At 36.9% G+C, this 25,949-nt stretch overlaps 3 protein-coding genes across 4 annotated transcripts; 2 read left to right on the top strand and 1 right to left on the bottom strand.

The window, feature by feature from the left end:
- The first annotated feature begins 398 nt into the window (after nucleotides 1–398).
- On the top strand, nucleotides 399–4,077 carry LOC132188422 (glutathione S-transferase L3-like). Its single transcript, XM_059602867.1, has 10 exons — nucleotides 399–617; nucleotides 876–950; nucleotides 1,144–1,204; nucleotides 1,557–1,643; nucleotides 2,115–2,213; nucleotides 2,302–2,401; nucleotides 2,475–2,551; nucleotides 2,805–2,912; nucleotides 3,603–3,683; nucleotides 3,792–4,077. Exons 1-10 carry the CDS (start codon nucleotides 430–432, stop codon nucleotides 3,801–3,803), a joined length of 888 nt encoding a protein of 295 aa, XP_059458850.1. The 5' UTR covers nucleotides 399–429; the 3' UTR covers nucleotides 3,804–4,077.
- Nucleotides 4,078–4,841: 764 nt separating this feature from the next.
- Nucleotides 4,842–8,363, bottom strand: LOC132188418 (CDP-diacylglycerol--glycerol-3-phosphate 3-phosphatidyltransferase 2). The gene is made up of 7 exons (XM_059602862.1): nucleotides 7,523–8,363; nucleotides 6,661–6,758; nucleotides 6,489–6,539; nucleotides 6,242–6,355; nucleotides 5,728–5,784; nucleotides 5,540–5,625; nucleotides 4,842–5,384 (listed from the first exon to the last, which is right to left on the bottom strand). The coding sequence occupies exons 1-7, from the start codon at nucleotides 8,067–8,069 to the stop codon at nucleotides 5,264–5,266; spliced, it is 1,074 nt and encodes a 357-aa protein (XP_059458845.1). The 5' UTR covers nucleotides 8,070–8,363; the 3' UTR covers nucleotides 4,842–5,263.
- Nucleotides 8,364–12,328: 3,965 nt separating this feature from the next.
- On the top strand, nucleotides 12,329–25,247 carry LOC132186181 (uncharacterized). 2 transcript variants are annotated; one of them, XM_059600022.1, is made up of 19 exons: nucleotides 12,329–12,580; nucleotides 13,555–13,624; nucleotides 13,938–14,549; nucleotides 14,655–14,840; nucleotides 14,960–15,073; nucleotides 15,855–15,917; nucleotides 16,006–16,064; nucleotides 16,284–16,350; nucleotides 16,491–16,542; nucleotides 16,647–16,739; nucleotides 16,870–16,953; nucleotides 17,079–17,503; nucleotides 18,627–18,688; nucleotides 19,906–19,975; nucleotides 22,789–22,869; nucleotides 22,977–23,078; nucleotides 24,152–24,276; nucleotides 24,500–24,620; nucleotides 24,822–25,247. In XM_059600022.1, exons 1-19 carry the CDS (start codon nucleotides 12,528–12,530, stop codon nucleotides 24,933–24,935), a joined length of 2,553 nt encoding a protein of 850 aa, XP_059456005.1. In that variant the 5' UTR covers nucleotides 12,329–12,527; the 3' UTR covers nucleotides 24,936–25,247. The 2 variants fall into 2 exon arrangements, with proteins under 2 accessions (XP_059456005.1, XP_059456006.1); XM_059600023.1 differs by lacking the exon at nucleotides 15,855–15,917 and having other exon boundaries at nucleotides 12,330–12,580.
- Nucleotides 25,248–25,949: the final 702 nt, after the last annotated feature.

The following is a 25,949-nucleotide window of genomic DNA, read 5'->3' as shown; positions in this document are numbered from 1 at the left end:
CGTGTTTCGCTTAACTTTTAATATTAAAATATTAATTAATTTTTTTAAAAAATTAAATAAAAACAATAAAAAATTAATTAAAATATTAATTAATTTTTTTAAAAAAATTAAAATAATTTTTAAAAAAATCTGAGTGGCCAACAACTCTAACTGAGCCATGAGGGTGGCCTATAGTCTTAAAAAAACTTATTTTAATTTTAATTTTTTAAAAAAGTTGATTAATATTTTATTATTAAAAGTTGAGCGAAACACATGACATAGTATAGGCCGTTAGATAAAAATAAATAGCTAAATTAATAATTAGAGAATCTCTAATTTATGGGAATTTGAATCCGGATTCTTTGCAGACAGATTCCACAAGAAATAACATTACTAAGGGAACAAGTTTTAGTGGCCTAAAATTAACCATCAAACGTAGCCCCAAAAAGAATGGCCAGTTTGAAGGTGAGCTATTCTTCCTCACGGCTCACTCCTTCAGTCCCTTTCTCCCTCGTATCATTCTCCAATAAAGTGACACTCGTTAGATTCCCAAAGACCAACTTATCTCCTCCAAAGCTTAAACTTCAAGCACTTGGGAGAACCAGAGCCACAGCGCAATCTGCAAAAATGGCAGCTGGGTAAGTCGTAAGAGATGCTCTGCTTGGTTGACGTGAAAATAGAATTCAAGAAAATTAGAGCTCAACACAGATACAGACGCCCTCTTTTTTTTCTTTTTCTTTTTTTCTTTTTCTTTCTTCTTTTGGGTACACAGATTCACCCGCACGTATGCTATATATATGTTTTGCTATGATTTTTGTTTTGCCAAAAAGAACAAAAAAGGAAAAAAGAAACTGGGTTTTACGTGATGAACTCACTCTCTATCTTTCTCTATGCAGAATTGTGAAAGAGGTCCTTCCACCAGCGCTTGATTCTACTTCAGAATCACCTCCACTTTTTGATGGAACTACAAGGTTGGATTCTTGGCTGCTTCAGTTTTTGCTCCTGTTTAATTGTAATAGTGATCTTTTGGGCCTTCTGCCTTCATTTAGTTCCAATATATGTGTTTGTTTCAACTCCCGTTTGAACTTTTCTATTTTATTTTTCCTAAAGATTATTTCTTTCTGAATCTGACCATGACAAGTTATGCATTTTCATGCGTTGAAGGTTGTATATATCATACACATGCCCCTACGCGCAGCGTGTGTGGATCACCCGGAATTGTAAGGTTGTTTTCAAATTTCTTCGTGATCTGGGTTCTTGTTGTTGTGTGCTTTAGAATGTTAATTTAATGATTAAATTCTTGGTAGAACATGAAAAGCTAATCTCAACTAAGCCAACAGTGGTAAGCATAGTTGGGTGGGGGCTTTTGTTCCCTCAAGTCCCAAAAAGGTACTGACGCAAATCATATTTGGAATAAAGGATTTTTATTTGTTCCTTTTCTTAGCTAAGGAGCAAGTAGGTTGCAATATGTCTCATCTAAGCTTATTGATCTGCCATTTTAGAAATTTGCTTTTTCAATCTTATTGTAGAACTTATTCTTCTGTTTTAATTTGGTGTCCAATAATGTGGGGGAGCAGGGATTGCAAGACAAGATAAAATTGGTTCCTCTTGATCTGCAAAACAGGCCTGATTGGTACAAGGAGAAAGTCTACCCAGCTAACAAGGTGAACTATATAAATGCTATATTTTCTTCAGCTACTTGGATGTTAATATGAAAACATACTTCCATCTTGTGTTCCCTGGCAATTAAAATAATGCATTTCACCTCTACAACAGAGTGGAAAATGAAAGATCATTAATAACTATTGACAACGTGTGCAATGCCATTTCTCGAGACAATAAAAACAAAACACGAAGTAGATGAGGACTTGTTTTGAATGTTAGGTAAAACAGTTGAATGATTTCACTTCATGGAATGCCTTCATGCTTCCTCCAAATAATATTTCTCTGAGCTAGCATATATGCTGCATTCTTAAGCTAAAACTAGTTAAGAACAGAACACTAGAACAGTGTCTGAAGTTGTAGTCAGACAAACTGATGGCTAAAGAAGAAACCTGTGGGTGCTACGTGCAATTTAGTGCTGTTCATTTTTATTTTTCCTTTTCTGCTGTTCTTTATGTGAAGTTCTTGAACAGGTGCCATCATTGGAACACAAAAACGAAGTCAAAGGAGAGAGTCTTGATTTGATTAAATATATCGATAATCACTTCGAAGGGCCTTCACTTTTCCCTGATGTAAGATTTGGAGAAAAAATCTGGTGCTTGTTTTTTAACCACCACATTTTATAAAGATTCCTTATAACCTGAAGAGCCTGAACTGTAGGATTCTGCCAAGAAAGAATTTGCAGAAGAGTTGTTGTCCTATACTGACACGTTCAACAAAGCTGTGATTTCTTCCTTCAAAGGAGATGGAAATGAAGCAGGTAACTTGAATGGCAGCTTAATGTCCTTAGTCTACAAATGCCTATATAACACTATAGTGGTAAACTGTACCAGGTGCTGCATTTGATTACATCGAAACGGCTCTTTCCAAGTTTGAAGATGGACCTTTTTTCCTCGGTCAGTTCAGTCTGGTATGAGATTTATTTATTTATTATTATTATTTTTTTCAATAGTAACGAAATCCGCTTTCTTCCATTTGCTGTTTGGAGTCTTACTATTATCAAGCGATGGAAAGGTAGATATTATGCAATGTTATGGTAATAGTGACAGGTTGTGGTAGGGTTTCCCCCATGTAGAGCTATCTCATTTGACCAGTGCTGGAAACATTTTTGTTGCATGTTGTGAAGAAGTGAAGTCAGTTGCACTTTATTTTGTAATCTTCAGGTGGATATAGCGTATGCTCCATTTATTGATAGATTTCAGCCTTTCTTATTGGATGTAAAGAAGTACGACATTACAGCGGGCAGGCCTAAACTGGCAGCTTGGATTGAGGTACAATGAAATTGATGTTGACCATGCTTATCTGATTCTGTTATTTTTCAGTGGGATATCTTAAGCCTCTTTGCTCTCATAGGCTTCAACAAATCTAGGGTGTTGAGAAGCTGAAAGCTTTTTAAGCTCCATGAGTCAGTCTCCTTCCACCTCATCTGAGCTCAACCATGGATGTCTTGTTTTGGCTTAAAAAGTTCTTCAAACTTTTGAATGTTTCTCTACCTGTTTCTGTTCGCATCACAAAAGATTAACATACACTAATTGCTTGTGCAATACGGCATTGGAGGTGTGATATTATAACAGTCAGAGAAAACACTAGTCACACCTGTATTATCATTTCAAAATGACTTGATTACTTATAAAACCTAGTCTCACTTAGTAAGTACCAACCCATAAGCACATTTTTAACACTCTCACTTGACGTGAACAGTACCCGCACAATATGGGACTGACTTTTTAAAGTCTCACAGATACTGTAGATAGAAGAAAGCAAGTGCACACTCTGCTACATGTATGTTATTACTGTTGAAATATTTCCTTCCCTTGGCAGAAAGAAGTCATTCAGATATTTGGAACAGTTTGGAGTATAAATTTGTAAATAGAAAAGGAACAAAATAAATGGGTTCGCATTTAAAGGGACAAATGAAATATTAAGCTGATATAATCTGATGTTTTATCAATATTTTGTAGGAGATGGACAAAAATGAGGCCTACAAACAAACTCGACGTGAACCAAAGGAGCTGGTGGATATATACAAGAAACGCTTCTCGGTATTCCCTCCTTCCGACAGTACTAGTTAAATTCTCTTAAAACAGTTGCCTATAGTATGACTTGATGAAAGGCTGCTAATTGCGTCTCCTGAACCATTTCTTGTGCAGGCACAACTCTGAAATCAGCCTCAAATTACAGAGTTCTAGAACTTCCCACCGTTCTAGAAATGGCATTAAATATCTCCTGTGTGCCTTTTGTGGTGGTATTGGAGGACATGTTTTTAAGTGCTATGTAGACGGTTTTGTGGATGGAAGTTTACATTTTAGTGGTTGACATAGTGTCATGTCAATTTGTAAGAACTTGTAAAAGTTGTAGTACTCTTAATAGCACTCATAATCTAATATTTGGTAATTTTTAATGCAGAAATGTATCCTTGCACCTTAGCTTAAATCATTTTGCACTTTACAAAGTTGTAGTACTCTTAATGGCACTCATAATCTAATATTTGGTACTTTTTAATGCACAAACGTATCCTTGCACCTTAGCTTAAATCATTTTGAACTTGTAAAAGTTGTACTCTTAATAGCACTCATAATCTAATATTTGGTAATTTTTAATGCAGAAACGTATCCTTGCACCTTAGCTTAAATCATTTAGCACTTTACAAGGAGGAAGAAAAAATTGGCCAACAAGGTTAGTAGGGTGACTGAGCAGTGTGATGCAAGACGTGGCCAGGTACCAATGTCACCCAACGTGATAGCCTCATTTACGTAGCAACACTATGCACGAGGGCCTCAACGTATATTAGGCCCCCCTTTGCAGTTTGTCATGTTACCCAACCAATTGCAACCCCTCTTTTAGGGTTTTTGGTGAAGCAAGGCTGCTCTCTTAGCATTGAGAAAGGTCGATTATATTTAATTAAATAGGTCAGATTAAAATTGACATATATAATCTTATATTTATGTCTCAATACGACCTAAACCCGATACGTAAACACGAATTGTCATCCCTAATTGCAGAGTTGATCTACATAAAGAAACCTATCAGACTATGGCAGAGTCTAAATTTCCTATACCATAAAGGTAAGATTATTCGAGAGAGCTGGCTTAAATTTTGTGAAAAACTGTTGAAATAGCATAAACTACGATCTGCCTAATTTTTCTTCTGTACAGTCATTAAAAACCCTGTTAAGTGTTGAACCAGCAGAGAACATCTGCTAACAAAAAAAACATACGTTATTTTCTTTAACTTTTCGTAATTCTTGTTTTACACTTTTCTGACAAAAGAATTCGCGCAAATAAACTACATTCAACTCCAAAACAGCAACAACAACCAGAATACTGCTAAATTCTCCAACCATAGCCTCGAAGATACAGCATCTTCCAAGTCAGTGTTAAAAACAAACATTGGCTCCAAGGAAAAAATTGCTCTTCATCCACCTATTTAAAGAGCAGGAACTTTTCACAGAACATCTTTACTCTTCATCCACCTATTTGAAGAATAGTGCACCAATGCATGTAGATAATCATCACAAGTGTTATGTGCAAGGAACTTCAAGTACTGTTCCCACATCTAAACAAGCTCTTGATGAAGAGTATATATATATATATATATATAAGTGTACCGTGCGGCAACCTGACTACCTCAGCAATACTCTCGAAATCTTCCTCATGTATACAACTAATGACCATACGGCAAGTCCAGCTGAGACGTAAAGCAACATAACCCCAGAGACTACTAGAATCCCTGACCCTCCAAGACTGCACAATGCCGGGATAAAAAGAAAAATAAATACGACACAAGTCAGATACTTGCAACAATATCCACCAAGTTATCTTTCAAGGAAATATCTCCTTAATCTTGATTAAGCTAGAACAAGAGTGACCCAATAGGCCAGATAAATGAGACAACGAACCTGCTATCTCGGGTAGCCAAAAGGATGGTTAGCGCTGTCATCTGTGTGGCTGTTTTCCACTTCCCCAAGTTATTTACAGCAACAGCCTGAATATAATTATTGTTTTCGTAATGTATTTCCAGCTAAAGGATCAAATGAGTTAGGAACCAAAAGTGGTACTCAGACAAAGTATAGGGAAGAGAACAAACCTCTAAAAGCTTACTATTTTGAGAAGCAGCCCATTCTCTAACCGCAGACATGGTTATCTACATAAAAGTTTCAAAATAATTTGTAAGAGATCTGCTATCAACTAAAACATAAACGGATATAACCAAACACTATGCAAGTATAATTCTCTTTTCGGCAAGTAAGATATAAGTATAATTGCTTGAGAGAAAAGGGGGAAAAAGAATGGTGATAATAGAAGCCCCAGGAACCACTATGAGTCAAAACATGATAGGCGCCCAAAGCTTGACACAAATATACATGCATAGCATGAACACATGCACAAGCAAAAGCTCGTGCTCAAGTATGTAACAAGGATTCTTATGAATAATCGTATGGCTTTGATACTGCTTTTGACCCAACAGAGGATCGCAGTCATAACTCTTGGCAAAAGGGGAGAAACAATCGGGGAAGATCAAGAATAAGATGTAAGTCATGCAAAACAAAAGTATTAGTTGGCTAACGAGATACAAGAAAATCCGTACTAAAATATATTACCTCTCTACCAATTATGGCAATTGAAGGTGCAGCCAAAAGCCATGGCACTTGCCCAAATATGGCAACTTCTGTGGGTCTAGTACACAACAAGACCAATGTTGCAGCAACCATAAGCTGCATTCAGTAGGCATGACTATCAAAAAAGAACTCAATAACGTTTCTCACCAGCTGAACAAAGCACCTGTATTGTATCAACTAACTAAAAGCAAAAGGCTATAAAACTTTAATTATAGACGAAAGACCATACCTTATCAGCTACTGGATCTAGAAATGCACCAAATGCAGATCCTAGACTCATCTGAAATGTATTTAAGAATTTAGCCCTTATAAGATGTCACAGACACATTAAAATCTTCAGAACAATTAATTTGCCACGAGATCTGCTCCTATACAGTTTGAAAGACAAAGTACTAGTATACCTTCCGAGCAAGATAGCCATCAAGCCAATCTGTAACTGCAGCAGCAATGAAGATACTTGTCGTAGCAGTTGTTCCCCACCAACTATCTACATAGAAGGCTGATGAAAGATATGATAATGTTAGTCTCATCAATCGCAAGGCTTTCATTCAATGAACACTAAAATATACAATCACTTCAACAATCATCGGCAGTTCTGCATTAAGCAATCTCTTCAAGCACACAGTTAAGAGGATGCGTAGCAGCACAAAGCAGCTCAGAATACCATGGTGTACCACCGGTACAGATATCACTAAATGGTGCTGCCATAGAAACACATAAACACATATTTCAAAGCAAATAAACTATCCATCATACCTCGTATGCTTCATACACAAACAAAAATCTGAAATTCAAAAAATCTAATTCAATTTGCAACCTAACGAAAGATGAACCAAACTCAAGAAATTTACAATCAAAACACCCGAAATCTCAGCATCATAAAGAGCCAAAAAGAGATCAAATTCACAAAACAAAGAACGTATTATCCAAAGCTTAGCTATAAACAATACATATTGATCTCACTGCCAAAATCAAACGTCCATCACAGCTCAGATACACTGATATAGAATCCTGATATTCAAACATTATCACAAGCCAACATCCAATCTATAATTGGTCCTACGCCAAAACTAAGCGTCCCATGCATATCACATTCTCAAAGTAAACCTCAAACATGTGGCAGCCAAATACACCAGTTCCAAACTTTTCAATAAAACTTCGATCGGATCATTAAAACAACAAAATCCCATCTCTCAAAACAGCCCCAATTCCAAAACTAACCCGCCCCAAAAGTTTCATAGCAAAAAAAAAAAATGCACATACTGCTTACGAGAACCGGCACTGCGGCGACGCGGCCAAGCGTTAAGATTGTAGGCAACGTGAGCAATTTTGGAGGCTGATGCTGTCGTTTTTGTTGATTTTGCATTGACGAGGGCGATTGGACCAAATCGTGGTGGTCCTTTTTGCTCTCGGAACCCATATCCGCCACGAGACCCGACCCAGAGCCCGAAAATCCTTCTTTCTCTTCTGAGCTAGACGTACCTGAAGAGAAAGCGAGGCAATGCTTGTGGTGGAGGCCACGAAACCCAAGCACTTTAGGGGGTTCCTTATCGTGCGCCGCGGGTGTGAGGGGTGCGCACGGGGCTATCCTCCACCCATGTTTATAAATAACCGGTATTCTTCGCTCGCTGTTGTTGATGTAGCTATTTAGGGCCACGTATGGTTTCGGTCTGGGCTTTAGTTTGGCGAGTGAGGTGGCGGTGGTGGTGCTGGTGCGGACCCATTTGGTCAGGCTGCGGTGGCCGCCACCGCTGGGCTTGTGGGTGTAGTAAACAGAAGCTGCTGCCATGGGCAGCTTCAGGCATGACATCTGTGGGGCTTCAATAGCTGGAACCGTATCTGATTTTGGTTCAGAATTGTGGGGATTCTCTCTGATCAGAGCATATATGGGTCCTGATTTAGTGGGCAATTTCTAGTAATAGTTGCTGGATTCGTCTTGCACTGATCTTTCAAGCTCCAAGCTATCTGTAGCGGCGAGAGTTCGAGATGTTAAGCCGAAAATAGTCGCCGTAAGAGCTTCGCGGGGGAGTGATATGTTTAGATATGTTGCGGCGCCATATCGCCATTATATTTTTGTCGCCAAATTCAGCGTTCGTTAGCAAAACATTCGTCGCGTGACTCGCGTCGGTTCGTAGATTTTTACACGTTACTGACGTTAAGGCGACCCCTCGACACAAAAAATACTCTCGTACGAAAATGAACTTGGCGTTACTTTTGGATTTGTTTCATCGATTCTGAAAGTTGTAATGGCGAAGATGGCCGCCATAGCTAGTATTTTTTTTTTTTAGATATGCAAGTTTGAGACGAATTTAACATTAAATTAGCGGGGTAAGTTGATGGGTGTAGTATATATTTTTAATTAAATAATCAAGTTATATTTAACTTATAAAGAGTTATACACCTGCCTCAACCCAAACCCTATACACAAGATTTAGAGCTGATAATTTTTTACATCACTGTGAACTAGACATAAATCCACACAAATCTAATACAAAATTAAAGGATTATAGTTAAAGGATATAATATGTATAATTATAATAGGTTAGGATATGATTGACTTGTATAGTTTTATATGCATATTTCAATACATTTCGAACCTGACACACAAACACAAATTGTCACCCTTATTTAGAGGGACTAGAATCTTCTCAATTTCATTTTTATTTTATAGTCAATATCTTATTTAGTTACATTTAGCATGTACATAGTGCAATGTCATTTAAAATTCTTGAATGACATGGTTACATATTCACTATGTTCAAACATATATACAATTAGATATGAAAATTTTAATATTAACCGCTTTGTATTTCACTTAAAAATGAAGATGATCATATTCCGGCTTTCGAACAACCCAATTTTTTTTTTCTTTAATAATGCCTAGGATTTTAAATATTTCAACTTTATGTTTTATGATTAATTTTCTTTTTCCTTCTTTGAATGGATCTACATTTTATGGGGAGTAATAAATGTTTTTTTTTTTTTTTTTTGAAGGGATCTACATTTGAAAAATATTCTAAAAAGTGATTTGTATTTTAAATTATTTATCAATAACTAATATATATAGTTTTAAAAACAGAACAAAAATATTTTCAAAACTGTTTTCAACTAGAAAAGTACCTTTTATCAGCTTTAAATAGGGAAAACCTTACATTGGACGTGGGGTAAAACCCACACTTTACAGCCCCCAAACAACACCTGACACCTAAGGTAGACCACAACAAGTGCAAGAAATTAACTTTTCTTTTTTTTTTTTTTCTTTTTTTTTTTTTTTTTTTTCTAATTGAATGAAGGAAAATGACTACAGGGGAGGATCTTTCCCATTTCTGATCCGGATGGAAGAGAGAATAGGCGATCCTGTGGGAATGCTTCCAAAAACAAGATGGGAAGCGGCCCATTTAGCTAGAGCATGTGCCCAAAAGTTGGCACTATGTGAAACCTTCAAAGCATTCCAACTTTGAAAATGAGCTAAAACTACACTAATATCAGAAATACAATTAGCAAAATTCCAAGAAGAGAAAAGGGAAGGGTTATTAATAGCTAACACCACTAGAAGAGCGTCTCCTTTCAAAGAAATAAAATTACAACCAAAAGAGGCTGCCAGTCGAGTGGTCAGCAAGGCTGCAAGGGCCTCTCCTTGAAGGGCATCTGGACAATTTAACCTCTGCGTGGCAGCACCTACAATAGCACCCTTTTCATCACTAAGCACAGCAGCAGCAACTGTAAAAGATCCTTTCACAGCAACATCAAAGTTGCCTTTTATCCAACCAGCAGCAGGAGGGATCCACAAAGAGGGAAGAGCACTACCAAATACACCGGCCGAAGAAAAGAGAGAAAGAAGGAAAAAGAATACAAGAGAGAAAGAAGAAATGGCGTTGGGTCTTTTAAAACCGCGCTGGGCAGACCCATGGCTGGTTAGGTCACCCTCTCCGACGCCGACATCATTTTTTTTTGGTCTTCAGGGTAATAAAATTCCTAAAGAGTTAATATTTACTCTCTAAGATTTAGTTTTGGATAAAAAAACGAGTTTTGAAGCATTAAAAACAAGTTTTTAGGCATTAGAGACATATTTTGAAATTTTAAAAACGGGTTTTGAGGCGGGTCACAGCGCCGGCGGGGTTTGAGGGGGGTCACGAGCAACGGGTTTGAAGCCGTGGGTTTGGCCTGGGTCTTGTGGGTCTGGCATCGCTGGCTACGAGTTTTTTTTTTTGTTGATCTTTCTCATTTTGATTTATTGTGGTTGTCGTTATTTTTATTTTTTATATTTTTCTTAAATTGATGATGTGTCACAAGGTGATTAGATGCTACAAATCACCACTTTTAAGGACAGATAGGGGCTCTTGCTTAAATAATATGATTCCAAATGTGGCTCTCGTAATTATTACTGAATTGCGAATGAACTTGAGAGTAAGTAGTCTTCTGCCGACAAAGTAAACAGAAAGCGTGCGCCTGTTACTCAATATACTATTATGAGAGGAGTGTTGAAAAATAAAAAAGAAAAGAAAAAAGAAAAAGAAAATGGATGGATATCTTTCTACCAAATTCTTTATCATAAGGGTCCATTCTTTCTCTTTGGCCTTTATGCACACATGCAGTGGGTATGGTCGAATTGGTCGTGACAAAAAGGTACGACCTTTTTATCTCCATATGCATTGATAATAGCGATGGGCCAAGTTGCTGGGCCTGGGACCCTCCTCACCATGCGCTCCAAAGGCGAAGAAAAGTGACTAAATTTTCTATTTATTTATTATTTAATAAATTAATAAATAAATAAATAAAAATGAAGATTTGGTATGGTTGCCCTTAGTAGAAGAGTCGGATGGCCGCTCTGACTGCTCTCCTTCACGGCAACTATCTTTTTTATGCACATATTTTTTTTCTTAACTAATAAGGAACGAACTTTACGTGTGATTTAGCTTTCTAAAAAATAAATAGGTGTAACACAAGTAATATATTTTCTCAAATGTAAACTTCACAAAAAAAAAAAAAAAAAAAATCTGTTATATCAAAACATTTTCTCAAACGAAAAAAAAAAATGAGAAAAAAAAAATCATATTTATCCTAGTTATAGGGTTTTATATGATTTGGATTTCTTTATGCAATTTCTAATTTTAAGAATAATGTCTTGGGCCAAATTTTTAGTAGGTTTATCAATTATTTTACCGTCAAAATTAGCAATTTTTCACTTACTACACGTTTGTCATTTGACACTCTAGTGTTTATGTCAACATCCAATCTCAATGCCACGTCAAGTGCCAAATCATTTATAGAAAAAAAAAAAAAACCTAACTTTAAAAACAAAATCCATTAGAGTTTAGATCGTATTGTCAAAAGGGTAAATTAAGATTAGAAAATCTTGTGGTTGTTAGTGTTTGAGTGAGTCATAGGAGGTGAACCAGAGGTTATGGAAATTGATGTGCCTGTCTCAGTTTTTCCATGACACATGGAAAAACTCAAACAATTTCAAGCCATTCTTACCTCTGTCATTTTACAATCTAATGTAAAAACTATGATTCTGATGCTAAAAATTCAGAATATTGGGATGATGGAGAATATAGTTTTTGTTTTTAGGGTTAAGTTTTTGTATTTCTATGGATGACATGGCACTTGATGACATAGTATTGATATTGGGCGCTAGCGTGTCAAAAGAATATACTTGGCAGATGACAAATCGTTAATTTTGAAGGTAAAATGATATATGAACTTATTTAAAACTTATTTTAAATGATTTTCTGTCTGTCCCTTAAAAAAAAAAAAAAAAAAAAAAAAAAAAAACTGATAAATAGGAGTGAAGACTTGAGAAAACTTAAATTCAAAGGGAAGAAAACTTAAAGAACCAGATATAAATTATTTCAAAATAAAAAACACTACATAGCCGGTAAAAAAATAAAAATAAATTAATAAAATAAAATAAAATAAAATTATTAATTTTAATTTTTCACTCCTATAATTAAATTTTCAGTCTTCGAACTCCGTGCTAAGAAAACAGCACATGTAATAATAACGTGAACGGTAATCTCGGAAATTTCTTTAGCCTTTTGCATGTGCCCCTCCATTTCTCTCTCTCTCTCTCTCACACACACACAAACACAAACACACACAGAGTTCAGAAGTTCACAACTCCATCACACAGACTCTCAGTACTCTGTGTCTTCTGAAAATTCAGTTTCAGAAAATCAAGGAGCAGCAGCGAGATCTCCCACAAAATCTAACTAAGAACTGAATCTCCGCTTCGCCAATCAAACCGATCCAATCTACTCACCCGCCAATGAAGGCCACCAAAGCCCTCAACCCCGCTGTCATCACCTTCGACCACAAGAGGTACGCTAACTTCATACCACCCCATCTCTCCTCCCTCCACGCGTCCCGATTCCCGCGTAACTAATTCTCACTTCCTTAGGTCTTTCCACTCTCTGATCCAACAAATTTCGGTCCATATAGTTAGATACTTCGTATGTTTGTCAAAATTTAACGGCAAATGAGTCCCGATCGTATTGGATGCTGATGAGTGAAAGTTCGTTTTTGTTTATAATTTGATTTGCTGTTCTAATGTATGTGAATTTCAGTGAGTTCTTTATAGACTATCGGGTTTTATGAGTAATCTTGCTTTCAATTGTGTGTAAAGTTGCTTGGATTAGTTTAGGGTTTGCTTAATTTTCGTTTGTTTACGCGGATTAGATGGATAGTTGAAATGTGGTTATGGTTTTTGAGTTAATTTGGATTGCGCTGAGGCAATGCCGAGCGCTATGGGAAGTTGTGGAATATGTTGTTCTCTAGTCTGAGTCAGCGATCTTTGGAGGCCGATTGCAGGTAATTTGAGTTGTGATTGTGCTCGGCATTTCATTGTTCCTAGTTTGCAACTGAGTATATTGCAATGGACTTGCTTTTGAGCTGTTTGGATTCCAGTTGGATCTTCTAGAATTCTTAGGGTTCCTAGAGTAACTCTTCCATGAAGTTCTTCAAATTTTAACCATTAGTTTTAAATTAAATGGTTTAGATTTTTCCACTTCAGCATTTCTTATATTCAGAAGATTTTAAATTTCTATTTAATTCATTATATCTCATGTAATGTTAAATGTTGAGGTGACAAAATCTTAACCATTTAATGTAAAATTAATGGCTAGAATTTCAAGAATTCTACGGTGGAGTTACTCTAATAACTTTTAGAGGATCCTGATCTCTGATCTATCGAGTTGTTTGTGATCTAGAACTTGCTTGGTGTTTGATTGTGGAGTCTTGTAATGAATGCAAGATTTATTTGGATTTGGGAATTTAATAGAATTGGTATTGGACAGGGATGCCTATGGGTTTGCTGTGAGACCTCAGCATGTACAGAGATACCGTGAATATGCTAATATATACAAGGTCTTTTTCTACTTCTGGCTCTTCTTTCTAGTCTTAAGTCTTAACACTCTTTTTTTGGTTGCTGAGAAAAAAAGAAAAAACGGATTCCATAATTCATGTGCTTTTTTTTTTTTTTTTGATTTTTTGAAATTAAAAGCTAGAGTCAAAAATATGAATTAGGCCTAGTGAAGTTTTCCTTTGGCTCGTCCAAATTAATGAAAAACTTGAAATTTAACTTTTTATTCTTCCGCTCATATTTTTCAGCAACCAAACAGAGTTTGAAGAGAGACAATGTAAAAAACGTGATCTTATTTTATATAACTGGTCATTTCAGGAAGAAGAGGAGGAAAGATCTGATAGGTGGAATTTTTTCCTGGAACGGCAGGCAGAGTCAGCGCAACTGCCTGTAAATCTATTATCAGTAGAAGAAGATGAGAAGAGCCTTCATGCTGGAGCTTCAGAGCAAGAACCGGATGCTAAATCGGAGAAAGTTGTTGAAGGAGGCGATTTAAGTGGTTGGAAGCTTGGTTCCAATGATTCAGCTGAAAATGGTGTCAGAAAGGAGGAGGTACCTGCAGCTAAGGAGACAAAAACTCATAAGCTCCAAATATGGACTGAGATCAGACCATCCCTTCGTGCCATTGAAGATATGATGAGCATTCGTGTAAAGAAGAAAAACAATTTATCAAAAGATGATCAAGGTGCTGAAACTGGAAAGCTGCTTCCTTTTGAAGAGGCTAGATCCTCTAAAGGAGTATCTGAGGAGGATTCCGAGGATGAATTTTATGATGCAGAGAGGTCTGATCCCACTCAAGATGTTCCTCCAAGTGATACCATCAGTGCCCATGTTACTGGTGATGTGGTTCCTCCAGAATCTTTGGGTCCTTGGAAAGAAGAGTTAGAAGTCCTTGTTCGTGGTGGGGTGCCTATGGCTCTCAGGGGAGAGGTACAAATACTCTCTTGAGGTTTCCCCCAACCCCCCTTCCCCCCCATAGTTAAGTTTATTTCTTGGTGACTATGCTATGTAATCACATTATGCTCAAAATTTCAGCTTTGGCAAGCTTTTGTGGGTGTGAGATCACGTCGTGTTGAGAAGTATTACCAGGATCTGCTAGCTCCAGAAAGTATTTCTGGCAATAACACAGAACAAAACAGCACACAGTTGGACAACAGTAGTGAGGGCTTAACTACAGATTCTGTATGTGTGCCAGAGAAATGGAAAGGGCAGATTGAGAAGGTCTTTGCATCCCATGACCATTCAACCTTAGTGTTCCTATAGCTTTATTTGTGTTGCTAATTGTATTTGTATATAATTAATCCAAGTTTTCAACTTATTGACATTGGTTTTCTGTGCAGGATTTGCCTCGAACATTTCCGGGCCATCCTGCTCTTGATGAGGATGGTAGAAATGCTTTGAGGCGCTTACTTACAGCTTATGCTAGACATAATCCATCTGTTGGGTACTGCCAGGTATTTGCTTGTGGTTGCAGTGTTTTAAGAACACCACAACTCTCATGGAAATCTCAGGATGACATTCACAATTTATGCAGCATATTTTCACAATTTATGCGACAGATTAACTTTTGGCCATCTGCGACATAGTTTGTACTTAAAGCACTCAATCCAGCACAATGAGCTTAACAGTTCTGTATTCATGGTGACAAATTGACAACTGAATGGTTCTGTGACCTTTAGATCCTTGATCCCTGAAGCCCATATGACTCCACTTGTGTTAATTTGTTGTTACTTACAAAATTTATTAGAAGAGAAAACAAAGAAATAGTACAAGAGCAACTGGGAAACCCTGGAAAATAGAACACCAAGAACAGATAGAGACTCAGTTGAGCTTGGGAGATAATAAACAAAAAACCAAAACAAGAGCCTAGCTCTTTACAAAGCATTTCTACTCTTGAAACACAGCAGAGGGAAGTTTCCAAGACTTTGAGCCACAATTTATGATTGGTTCTGGGAAAACTTCAGGGAAGTAAAAACTGAAAGTACATTCAGCTATCAAATCATTTACTTAGAAGTTAAAAGTAACAGCTTTTTGAACGAACCTTTGCTAAGAGTCGCGATTATTGATTATTGATTTGTCGCAGGTTTCCTTTAGAGACAGTATTAACCATTAGCCACTCATTGGATTTATAAATGATGAGATGTTCTAGTTCCATTCAAACTATATTTGCATATCAAATTGGAGATGGTTGTATTGAGTTGGAATTTTCCTAACATTTCATTTCAAATATTTTAGGCGGATTGCCATGTGACAATAGGCTTTTGCATACCGCTCTCCATACAGATAAATTCTGTTTTGGTTCTGCTGCTAAGTTCATTCTGTTTAACATACAACTCAAGATAACTTTCTATCTGATGTTTAGCTTCTTGGATTAATCTACATGCAGGCCATGAACTTCTTTGCTGGCTTATTACTACTTTTGATGCCTGAAGAAAATGCTTTTTGGTAGGTCTGAATTTTTTTGATACAATCTTTCCCAAATATGTACTCCCTCGCTTGCACACAGGAAACATGATTAATGTTATTGTCTCTGTATTTAAGTAGCATTCTCTCCTGGAAGAGTACATGCCTAGCTGTTCTACATTTGTTCAGCATAACGTTATATTTTCACCTTTTCAGTTTCATTGGCCATAAGCCCTTATTAATAGAGGTAAAAATTTTCAGGGCTTTGATGGGCATTATTGATGACTATTTTGATGGCTATTACTCAGAGGAAATGATAGAGTCTCAGGTATTCTATACTTGTTGTTTGCTTGGTTTCTGTGTTTTTGCTCTTCTCGAATGAGCTATAGCAATGAAGTTGAGGAAACTTTTTAACTGCTGCAGATGGGTAGTGCTTTTCTTAATTGATAGGCTCTTGTGTTTTTTCAGGTTGACCAGCTTGTTTTTGAGGAGTTGGTGCGCGAGAGATTTCCTAAATTAGGTTTGTATTTTGTTGGCATATGTCATCTTTGCAGTTTTCCAAGTTTTCCATTTGTACGAAGCTTTTTGGGTAGGTTTCTTATGTCACCTTTACATCTATTGCAGTCAATCATCTAGATTACCTGGGAGTGCAGGTGGCTTGGGTTACCGGGCCGTGGTTCCTTTCCATTTTTATGAACATGCTTCCATGGGAAAGTGGTCAGGTTTTATGTTGTATCTTGTTAATATTAAAGCTTATTTGTGTTGATCCTCATAATTGGAATTGGCTCAATTGGGTAGTTGCCTGTTAATGCTTACTTATAATCTGATGGATTTCTCCTTACTCCAGTTCTTCGAGTCTGGGATGTGCTTCTTTTTGAAGGAAATCGCGTCATGCTATTTAGAACAGCACTTGCTTTGATGGAGTTATATGGTACTGGGTAAAAAAATAGGATTTTTTGAATTCTGTGATATTGTTATTGCAGTACAACTAATATGAATATAGTGCCATGTACACTGTTTTACTTTGTGAAACTAATTTGGCTCAGTTTCATATAGGCCCGGCATTGGTTACATCTAAGGATGCTGGAGATGCAGTTACTTTGCTGCAGTCACTGGCGGGATCAACATTTGATAGCAGTCAACTTGTACTGACTGCTTGCATGGGTTACCAAAATGTAAATGAAGCCCGATTACAAGAGTTGAGAAGTAAACACCGGCCAGCTGTAATATCTGCACTTGAGGAAAGATCAAAGGGGCTTCGAGCTTGGAGGGATTCTCAGGGGCTGGCATCTAAACTGTATGGTTTTAAGCATGATCCTAAATCAATGATAATAGAAGCCAATAAAACAGAACGATCGGCCGATACACAAACAAATGGTTGTTTATCTCGTTCGGAGTCTGGGTCCACGAATACAGATGAAATTCTCATTAGCCTAAATGGGGATTTGGAGGTTGATTCGGTCAAAGATCTTCAAGAGCAGGTCATTTGTGTCTTCTTTTTGCATAATCATTTCGTTAACTTTGCTTATTCCTTTTTTTCTTTTCATTTTCATTCAAGAAATAGTAATAAAAACTTAAAAACAAAAGGCCCATATGTGTTGATACGCAGTTAAATATTTTATGGAAGGAATCATTCAAGTAGGTAGTAAGTCAAGGAAGGATATTTTTTAAAATGGGATATTTTTCATCAATGTAATAAATCATGAAGCATGCCTCAAATTAGCATATGTCAGACGAGGCATATTGATCATTATACCAAACTTTTAGGAGGGGAATTGATTTTTGTTGAATATGAATTGCGGAAGGTGACGGAAAGAGGAAGAGAAATGGAGATTAAATGTTATGCTATTTTAGGATTTGTCAAAAAAAGATTTGACTCCTGCTGGTTTTGGCCCTTCATCTAAGCCAGGGAAGTTTTATCACCTTAAGTTTAAGGCCAATATGGGTTGAGGGAGGTTGGCCTTCCTGTGGGTTTTGATTTTGATGGGTCGTCTAAGCTTTGTGTGGCGGAGGGGAAATACGGGCTGCCTACGGTCTTGGTGGTTTCGTCTGGCACTAGAGGGTATCCCTCTAATTCCGCTTAGGCCGGTGATCTCCCAATTTTTGCCAGGTTGGTCTTCTTCTTACAGTCTCCATCCTTTTCAGTCCTCTGGGACAAGGGAGCTTAAAAATTTGGAATGCTCCTTAACTTTGATGCTAGAGGCAGTGGCTCTAGCTGGGGTAAAGGCAGGATTATGTTGAGGGTTTAGGGTTCTGTTGTGGGTGCCTTGGCGTTTCTCTTTTTGGGGTTTCTCTCTCTCTCTCTCTCTCTTTCCTGTTTTTTAGGCATTCTGTTGTGTACTTTTTGTGTAATTAGGGTTGCACCCCTTTGCACTTTTTGATATGCGTAACATTATTTAAAAAAAAAAATAGATTTGGGTCCACTTTGTTGCGGTTCTCAAGGTAGAAAGCTTCGGAAGGATGTTTGATGTGTTTTATATTCCTTTTATTTCAGTGTATAAATATGAGTTGAAGCAATTCAACCTTTTTGAAATTGTTAGTAGATTATACATTAGAGTTGCTTCCTCAGAATATAATTGAGTTCAACATATGAACTACATGCAGGTGATGTGGTTGAAGGTTGAATTGTGCAAATTGCTGGAGGAGAAAAGATCGGCTGTACTCAGGTTAATATTTTCTTTTGGATGCACAGTTTTCTAACTTATAATTGGACTCCCTTTTCTCTCTCTCGGCTGCCAACATCACAGTCTGGGTCCTCCAAGTGAAGCTGCTTTATGATGATAGTGACTTGATTACCTGTTGGATAACCCATGCACCCATGTATACTTTAAGCATGACAACTCAATGTTACTTGGAAAGTGTTCGACAAGTGCTAATTCAGTCATTGGTTTGAAATTTGGTATTACATATTCCCCTTCAAATTCCACACCTAACAGTCATCTCAAATTAAATGTTCATTGTCTCAATCTTTGTTTTTGGGGGGGAGGGGTGTTGCTATCATAAATTATGTCCACTCAAGGACTGGGTGTATGTAAAGAAACTATAATTGCCCTTAATCTTTGCTTTATTAAGAACAGGTGGTCATCGTGCACTGCACTTTGGTTTTCTGGGAGTTTGAAGGGCAACATTGTTTCGTTTATGTAGTGGAAGGAAACTCCAACATTTTAGTAATCTGAGTTTCCGTTGTCACCTGCTCCTTAACACTATTTTTTTCCATTACTTAGGACTCTTTAAGACACATTCTTTGCTCCCTCTCTTGGATTCATTGAATAGGAAAATCTCTATTCAAATTATAGCTAACAGAGGAGCTTCTAAGGTGGAGCATTTTACTAGAAATGCTTTTACTCTATGGTGGATGTGAGTTACTTCTTGGCCTTCCTTGTTTATTTGTTTGCCTCCCAATGTGTTGTAGTTTTTTCTCATCCTCTTCTTAGGAGATCTCCTTTAGCTATCCTTGTTTTTGATGTATTCTTTTTCCCTTTTAATCAACAATTTTGTATTCCTCTTCCTCTAGGTCTCCTTATTCTTTCCCCATTCAATAAATAAAACAATATGTGTTAAGCACCGTGTCACACCCACTGTTGCATGAAATCCTCTTAGAGATTGATTGGAGGATTCTTGTGTATCTGAAATTTGATTTAGCTGTTTCAAGGTCACCATAGCTGTTTCTTCTTATGTTTACTTTTAATTGTTTTTGGTTCTTTTTTCTTGGGGTGCCTCCTGGTAGTGGTCTTGTGGAAATGTTGAAAATGTCATCTAGTCTCCGAAGTATGATTTAGCAGCTACCATAATTTCAGTCATGCAATACTGTTCTTTAGAAAGTCACCAGTACTTCTTTTCATTAATACATAATTGATATTCTGGCTTCTTCTGCTTTTTTCAGAGCTGAGGAATTGGAGACAGCTTTGATGGAGATGGTCAAGCAGGATAATCGGCGGCAATTGAGTGCCAGGGTATATCTGGAATACCATAACATATAGCAATTATTCTGGTTGTTGTTTATTGTTATGTATATCTGCCTTTTTATCAGTTAGTATGCTGAGCTTCCTCGATGCATGTTTATGAAAAACTTAAATAAAATAAATAAATAATTAATTAATTATTTTTATAAGTTATTGAAATATCATTAAAAGCACAAAGCGAAACCCAGGTACATAGGAAGTATATAGGAGAAACGCCTAACTAGGAGGAGAAAATCATACAAGAAAATTGCTAAAACTAATAACTAAGGAAGTTAAAAACATAGCTGTCCAAGTATAAAGAGAATAGAAGGACTTGAACTCCTCCAACGTTCTCTCTCGATCCTCGAAACTTCTATCATTTCTTTCTCTCCATAGGCACCACAAAAGGGTAACCCTACCACCTTTGTAAGGGTAACCCTACCACATTTAGACAGATACATCATTTTTCAACTAGCCAACTGACTCTCAATGTTTTCAAGAACACTATCCCAAGTAGACTTAACCTCGTAATAGGCCCCCAACGAAAGCCCAAATTGCTTCAATGGCAAAGAGGAAACCCCACAATCCAAAATGCCAACCAGCCCATCCACATTACTCATAGGAACCAAAACTGACTTAGCCAGATTAATCTTCAAACCAGAGACAACTTCAAAACATAAGAATAAAACATGCAAATAGAAAAGATGTCAGGATTGGCCCCATAAAAAAAACCAAAGTATCGTCCACGAACAAGTGTGAATATTTACCACATCAGAGTGCCTAGTTCCCACAGAGAGAGAAGACCCCCATCAACAATATCAGTAAGCATTTTACTTAATGCCATGAAAACAACAAACAGAAGAGGAGACAGAGGGTCTCCATGTATCAAACCACGAGAGCTACTGAACAAGCCAAACGGAAAACTTAATTAACTTTTAAATACAGTATATGTTCAATTGCTATTTTACAGTTATAATATAGATTAAACTTACCCTGATCGGTAATTAGGAAGAAGTGCATCCTTTTAAATGGCAACTATGGGATAATGAGTGCCCCTGGGCCTTGTTCAAGTGGTAAATAGAGAGAGTGGGGCTGGGATAGATCTTTAGATTCAAATATTGCCAAGCTATGTCACAGTAATTAAAAGGCCCATTCATTTAGGCAATCTGTGGTGATTGTCAACTGGTATTATAATACTTCTTTTGTTTTTAACTTAATAATTTATTTGTTTTCTCCCTTGAAATCTCAGGGTAGTTGTAAAACTTTCTTAACCATGTGAAATGGGATAAGCATATATTTCTTGGAGGATTCTCAATAAGTTGGTTTTAGGTCTATTAGAATAGGTAGTGAAAGTTGGTTCTTTATGACCTCTATGCTGGTTTTATTGAAATTGTTTAGATCATTCTATTAGGTTCTGATTCCCCATGAGAGTACTCCTTTCCCTTGGAGGAGTATTTGACAGAATAATGTTCCATTGCGAGTGGTGTTTTTTACTTTGTCAGCCATGTTAGGGAAGATTCTTGCTAAGGATGATATGAGGAAGCGGCATATCATAGTGTTAGACTGGTGTTGAATGTGCAAAATGAGCGGAGAATCCATCAGTCACTTCTTACTCTACTGTGAGATTGATGGTGCCTTATGAAATTCTATTTTCGGTCTTTTTGGGTTACATTGGGTTATGCTTAGGCGAGTGGTAGACTTCTTTGCCTGTTGGAAAGGGCAGTATGGTAGCCCTCATTGTGTTGTAGTGTTGGTACCGTCCTGCCTGATATCGTGTATCTGGAAAGAAAGATATGACTGGAGTTTTAAAGGCCACAAGACTGCGAGAGGACAATGGTGGAATTAAAACCTTTTACCAATGGACGACTACACTAGATTGTTTTCATTTTTCTGGCTTTCGTGTATTTCTTGATTATTTTTTTTTTCTCCTTCTGGTTAGATGTTTCTCTTGTATACTTGCTATATACTTGGGTTGGACCTTTGTGCTTTTTAATGAAATTTATTTACTTATCAAAAAAAGAAATTGGTTTAGCTTCTCTGGATATATGATGGATTAAGATCTTGGGGGCAAAAAAAAAGTTACTGCTTGTTCTACCGTCACTACAGAAGTGATCGCAGATACTGTAGCGATGGTACAATTATTGCAGTGTAGCAATATTACAGAGGTATTGTTTGTGCTAGTATAGCTAGGGCTTTTAACGGTATCTTTTATCCTCTTAGAGGTTGACAGCTTTTCAATGGCTATGAGTCTATGACAGCTATTTAGTTAACACTTATCTTATCATTGTAAAACTGCCTTTGGCTTGTTAGTTCCTTAGAGAATTTTAGGGTTTTGCTATTTTTCAGCACCCTAAAGAGGCCTTCGGTTCCCTATTAAGAAGTTATGTTTTTTATAGAAATCAAAGCATACCATCTTCCTACTGTGCTCTTGACTGTGCATATATATATATATATATATATAATACTTAGATATTTTAAGAATATGAAGCTCTAGGATGGTTCACTGATCATTTCCTCTGTAACTCATTCACACAATTATTTTGAAAGTATTATGGTGTGAATTTTCTGTTCTACTTTTACCTGTTTAAAAGACTAGTCTTCTTCAGCCAATGGTCATTGGGCCAAAATGTAATCTCCTCTCTCCAGTAGTAAGGGTTGATAGGGCAAGGTCATGGGTTCAATCTTGTATGGGTGTCTAGTTGGTTTTTATGTTGGTATGCAGGATGCAAAATATTTCTGTTCAAATTGACAGTTTCTTGTACAGCTAAGTTCCTATTGATTCTTTGAAAACTTTAGTCAAAAGTAAATTCCACATACAATTGCAGGTTGAGCAGTTAGAGCAAGAGGTTGCTGAACTTCGAAGGGCCCTCTCCGATAAGCAGGAACAAGAAAATGCCATGCTTCAGGTTTCACCTTTCATCCATGTTCCTCAGTGCTTACTTTAGATAAGACGATATAATCTCATAACTAAGGTCTTTAGTGGTAATTATGAAATTGCTTGCTAATCTTATAGGTCTTAATGCGGGTAGAGCAAGAACAAAGGGTAACAGAAGATGCTCGTAGATTTTCCGAGCAAGATGCAGCAGCACAGAGATATGCTGCTCAAGTGCTTCAGGTTTGAATTCTTTTTCTACATTTGGTTTGATTTCACTTTGTTGTGGTGGGTAGTTATTACATCATATACCACTCTTGTAGAATTATATTTTGCGAAAATTTGTTGCAAATTGAAGTTCCTCATATATCTGATATTGAATATGCCAGTAGATTCTGTTGAGCTAATTTGCAAGTTGAAGAAAGGTTATACTAGTAGTTGTATGAACATGTCTTTGTTTTGAGAAAAAAAAAAAAATCATGTCACCTTTTATCATTCTTTGCCAATTCTCTGGAGCCTTGCAAAATGGTTCTCTTCAGCCATTATATTAAAATTGAGAGTCATACCCTGTGGGCGTCTTATTTGGAATCAGGTTCTTGGATATTTGACGCTACCCTATTCGTCAGGTTTTTATTTTATTTTTTATTTTTTTATTTTCTCTCTTTTTTAGCATCCAAGAAATTCTTAAAGGTGCCAAACAGGGTGCACTATACAGGGTTTTATTATACCCCTGAAAACAATGAAAGAAAACAAAAAGAGAAAAGGAGAAGAAGAGGAAATAAGACAACCATGAATACGTTAATCAAATTCTCAACTTTGAGTGAGAAGTACTCAGAAGTTGAAGAACATGGCAAAATAAGGAGGACTGGACTTTGGCACATACAAAAACCCTCAACCAGCCTGGCTGCATCTCCCAATGAAGAAGATATACTTGGGGCTACATCTACATTTCTTGAATTAAAACAAGTCTCAGAAATGTTCAAGTTTGTCAATTGAAGAGTGACAATTAAAATTTCTATCCCATTTTCTTCGCTTTTGTTTTTAATTCAATTTGACTCTATGAAACAAGGTCATTAGTTAGCACATCCTGTTTCAATTTTTTTTTATTCCTGTATGTTTGGTATCCATGGCTCCTTGCATATTTGTATTCATGCGTCAAAGGATGCACCACTCTATGATTTCACTAGGCCAGATGGCTTGGTACATGGAGCGACTCTACTATCTTCTGAATTTTCAATGTTGACTATTCAGATCTGGATATTATTTTATGTGCCTTTTTCATATCGATAACCCTCTACACAACTATTTGTATGCAGGATAAGTATGAAGAGGCCACTGCTTCAATTGCTGAAATGGAGAAGAGAGTGGTTATGGCAGAATCAATGTTGGAGGCTACGTTGCAGTACCAATCTGGCCAAGTTAAAGCACAACCCTCTCCACGGTTTGTATTCAATTTTGGGTCATTTTTTTCTGGTGCAATCTTATTTTCTTGTTGACAAAAGTGAACCATGGCTCTCTTTGTACTGGTTTTGACCATTTCTTTCTTTCTTTGCTGCTTTTTTCTTTTTCCTCTTTATCTCTGTATTTTGCATTAGCTGGCGTATTGCGTGCATGTTGTGCCTAATGGAAGGGATTTGTGTTTTACGTGCAATTTTGATTTGTAGATCTCCACATCCAGATTCTTCAACAGCACGAAGCAATCAAGAGTCTGCACAAGATTTTCCTGCAAGGAAGATTGGTTTGCTAGCACGTCCATTTGGACTTGGCTGGCGAGAGCGGAACAAGGTTGGTGTCTACTTGTATTCTCCTCTTTTTCTAATTGAAAAATGATTGTCAATAAAGCACAAATACTTAAAAATCTGCCTGTCTATTTGTATAATAATGCTGGGTACGCGTCGTTTTGTTCAATAAAGAGTTTACATATCACTTGTACTGTGCTTCATTATGTTTTAAGATCTCTAATCAAATTTGCATTGAATGCAACAGGGGAAACAAACTACTACTGAGGAGCCAATTGATGGCAAATCTACCAATGAAGATCAGAGCCCCAGCCCACAACAGACAGATGCTAATGGTGTGGAAGACAAAGATAGAGAATAACAGGTTTATTAGAATGATACTCCAAATAGATATACTTCTTTCATTGCCCCATTCCAATATGCTTTTGGTTTGGTCCATATCTTATGCGTCAGTGTCAGTTCAGGGAGTGGGTAGATTTAGCTTCTGTATGTAATTTTGACTAGACACAACCGGTATAGAGCTCATATTCTTTCATTATTTGTTTGTTCATTGCGTCAGTGGTAATAATAGTATGGTGGAGGAGAGAATGTAAGCAGACACATGAGATCGATGGTTACACAACTGTATAATCTTTGCATTAGTAATTTAGTACCTTGCCTTGCTTTGTCTTAACCTAGTTCTAGGAAGAACTTTTTGCAGTTACTGCATGTTAGTCGCAAATGTATGATCTGTCAATTCACTGTCTTGTCTTGCTTCATATTTCATTATTTTGACTGTGTAACACATTTTTAAATCACGGAAAGTGTTTTGTTTGAGAGTGTGTTTGAAAAAATGGTGTTTTTCTTTGGGTCAGACAAAGATTGGGCCTCAGGTGCAAAGATCAGAAGGGAACAGAGTGACTGTATCCATTGCCACAAGAAGTTGTTGATGTAGTTGCTTGTAGTTTTACAGAGCAAACTTAGCACCAATCTTGATGAAAAAAAATAATGAACCTTGTTGGGATGAACCCGGTTCTCCAGCTTTTTTGGGGGGCCTCAGTCGGGTTACTAGACTAAGAGACTGCTTGGAATTTTGTTGAAAAATAGAGCTCTTTAAAAAATATATATATATATTTTCTAGGTTGAAAATTTATATTTACATCTAGGTTTGGAGAAAATTTATATTTTCTTACTGCAGGCAAGATATTTTTAAAAACATTATTTTAAAGGCTAAGCCGTGATTTTACAAAACATTTAATTGTATTTTTAAAAATTATGTTTTCATCAATAGATATGGTTTTATTTCATTTTTGGGAGGGAGGGTAGGATTGGCTTGGGGATGAGCCCAGGATCAAAAATTGGATATAAAATGTGGAAGATTTGTTTACATGCTGTC

Source organism: Corylus avellana, chromosome ca7 (assembly GCF_901000735.1).
Source record: "Corylus avellana chromosome ca7, CavTom2PMs-1.0".
Classification (NCBI taxonomy): domain Eukaryota; kingdom Viridiplantae; phylum Streptophyta; class Magnoliopsida; order Fagales; family Betulaceae; genus Corylus; species Corylus avellana.
Note: the sequence above shows the minus strand (reverse complement) of the source record. Positions and strands in the feature narration are given on the sequence as shown.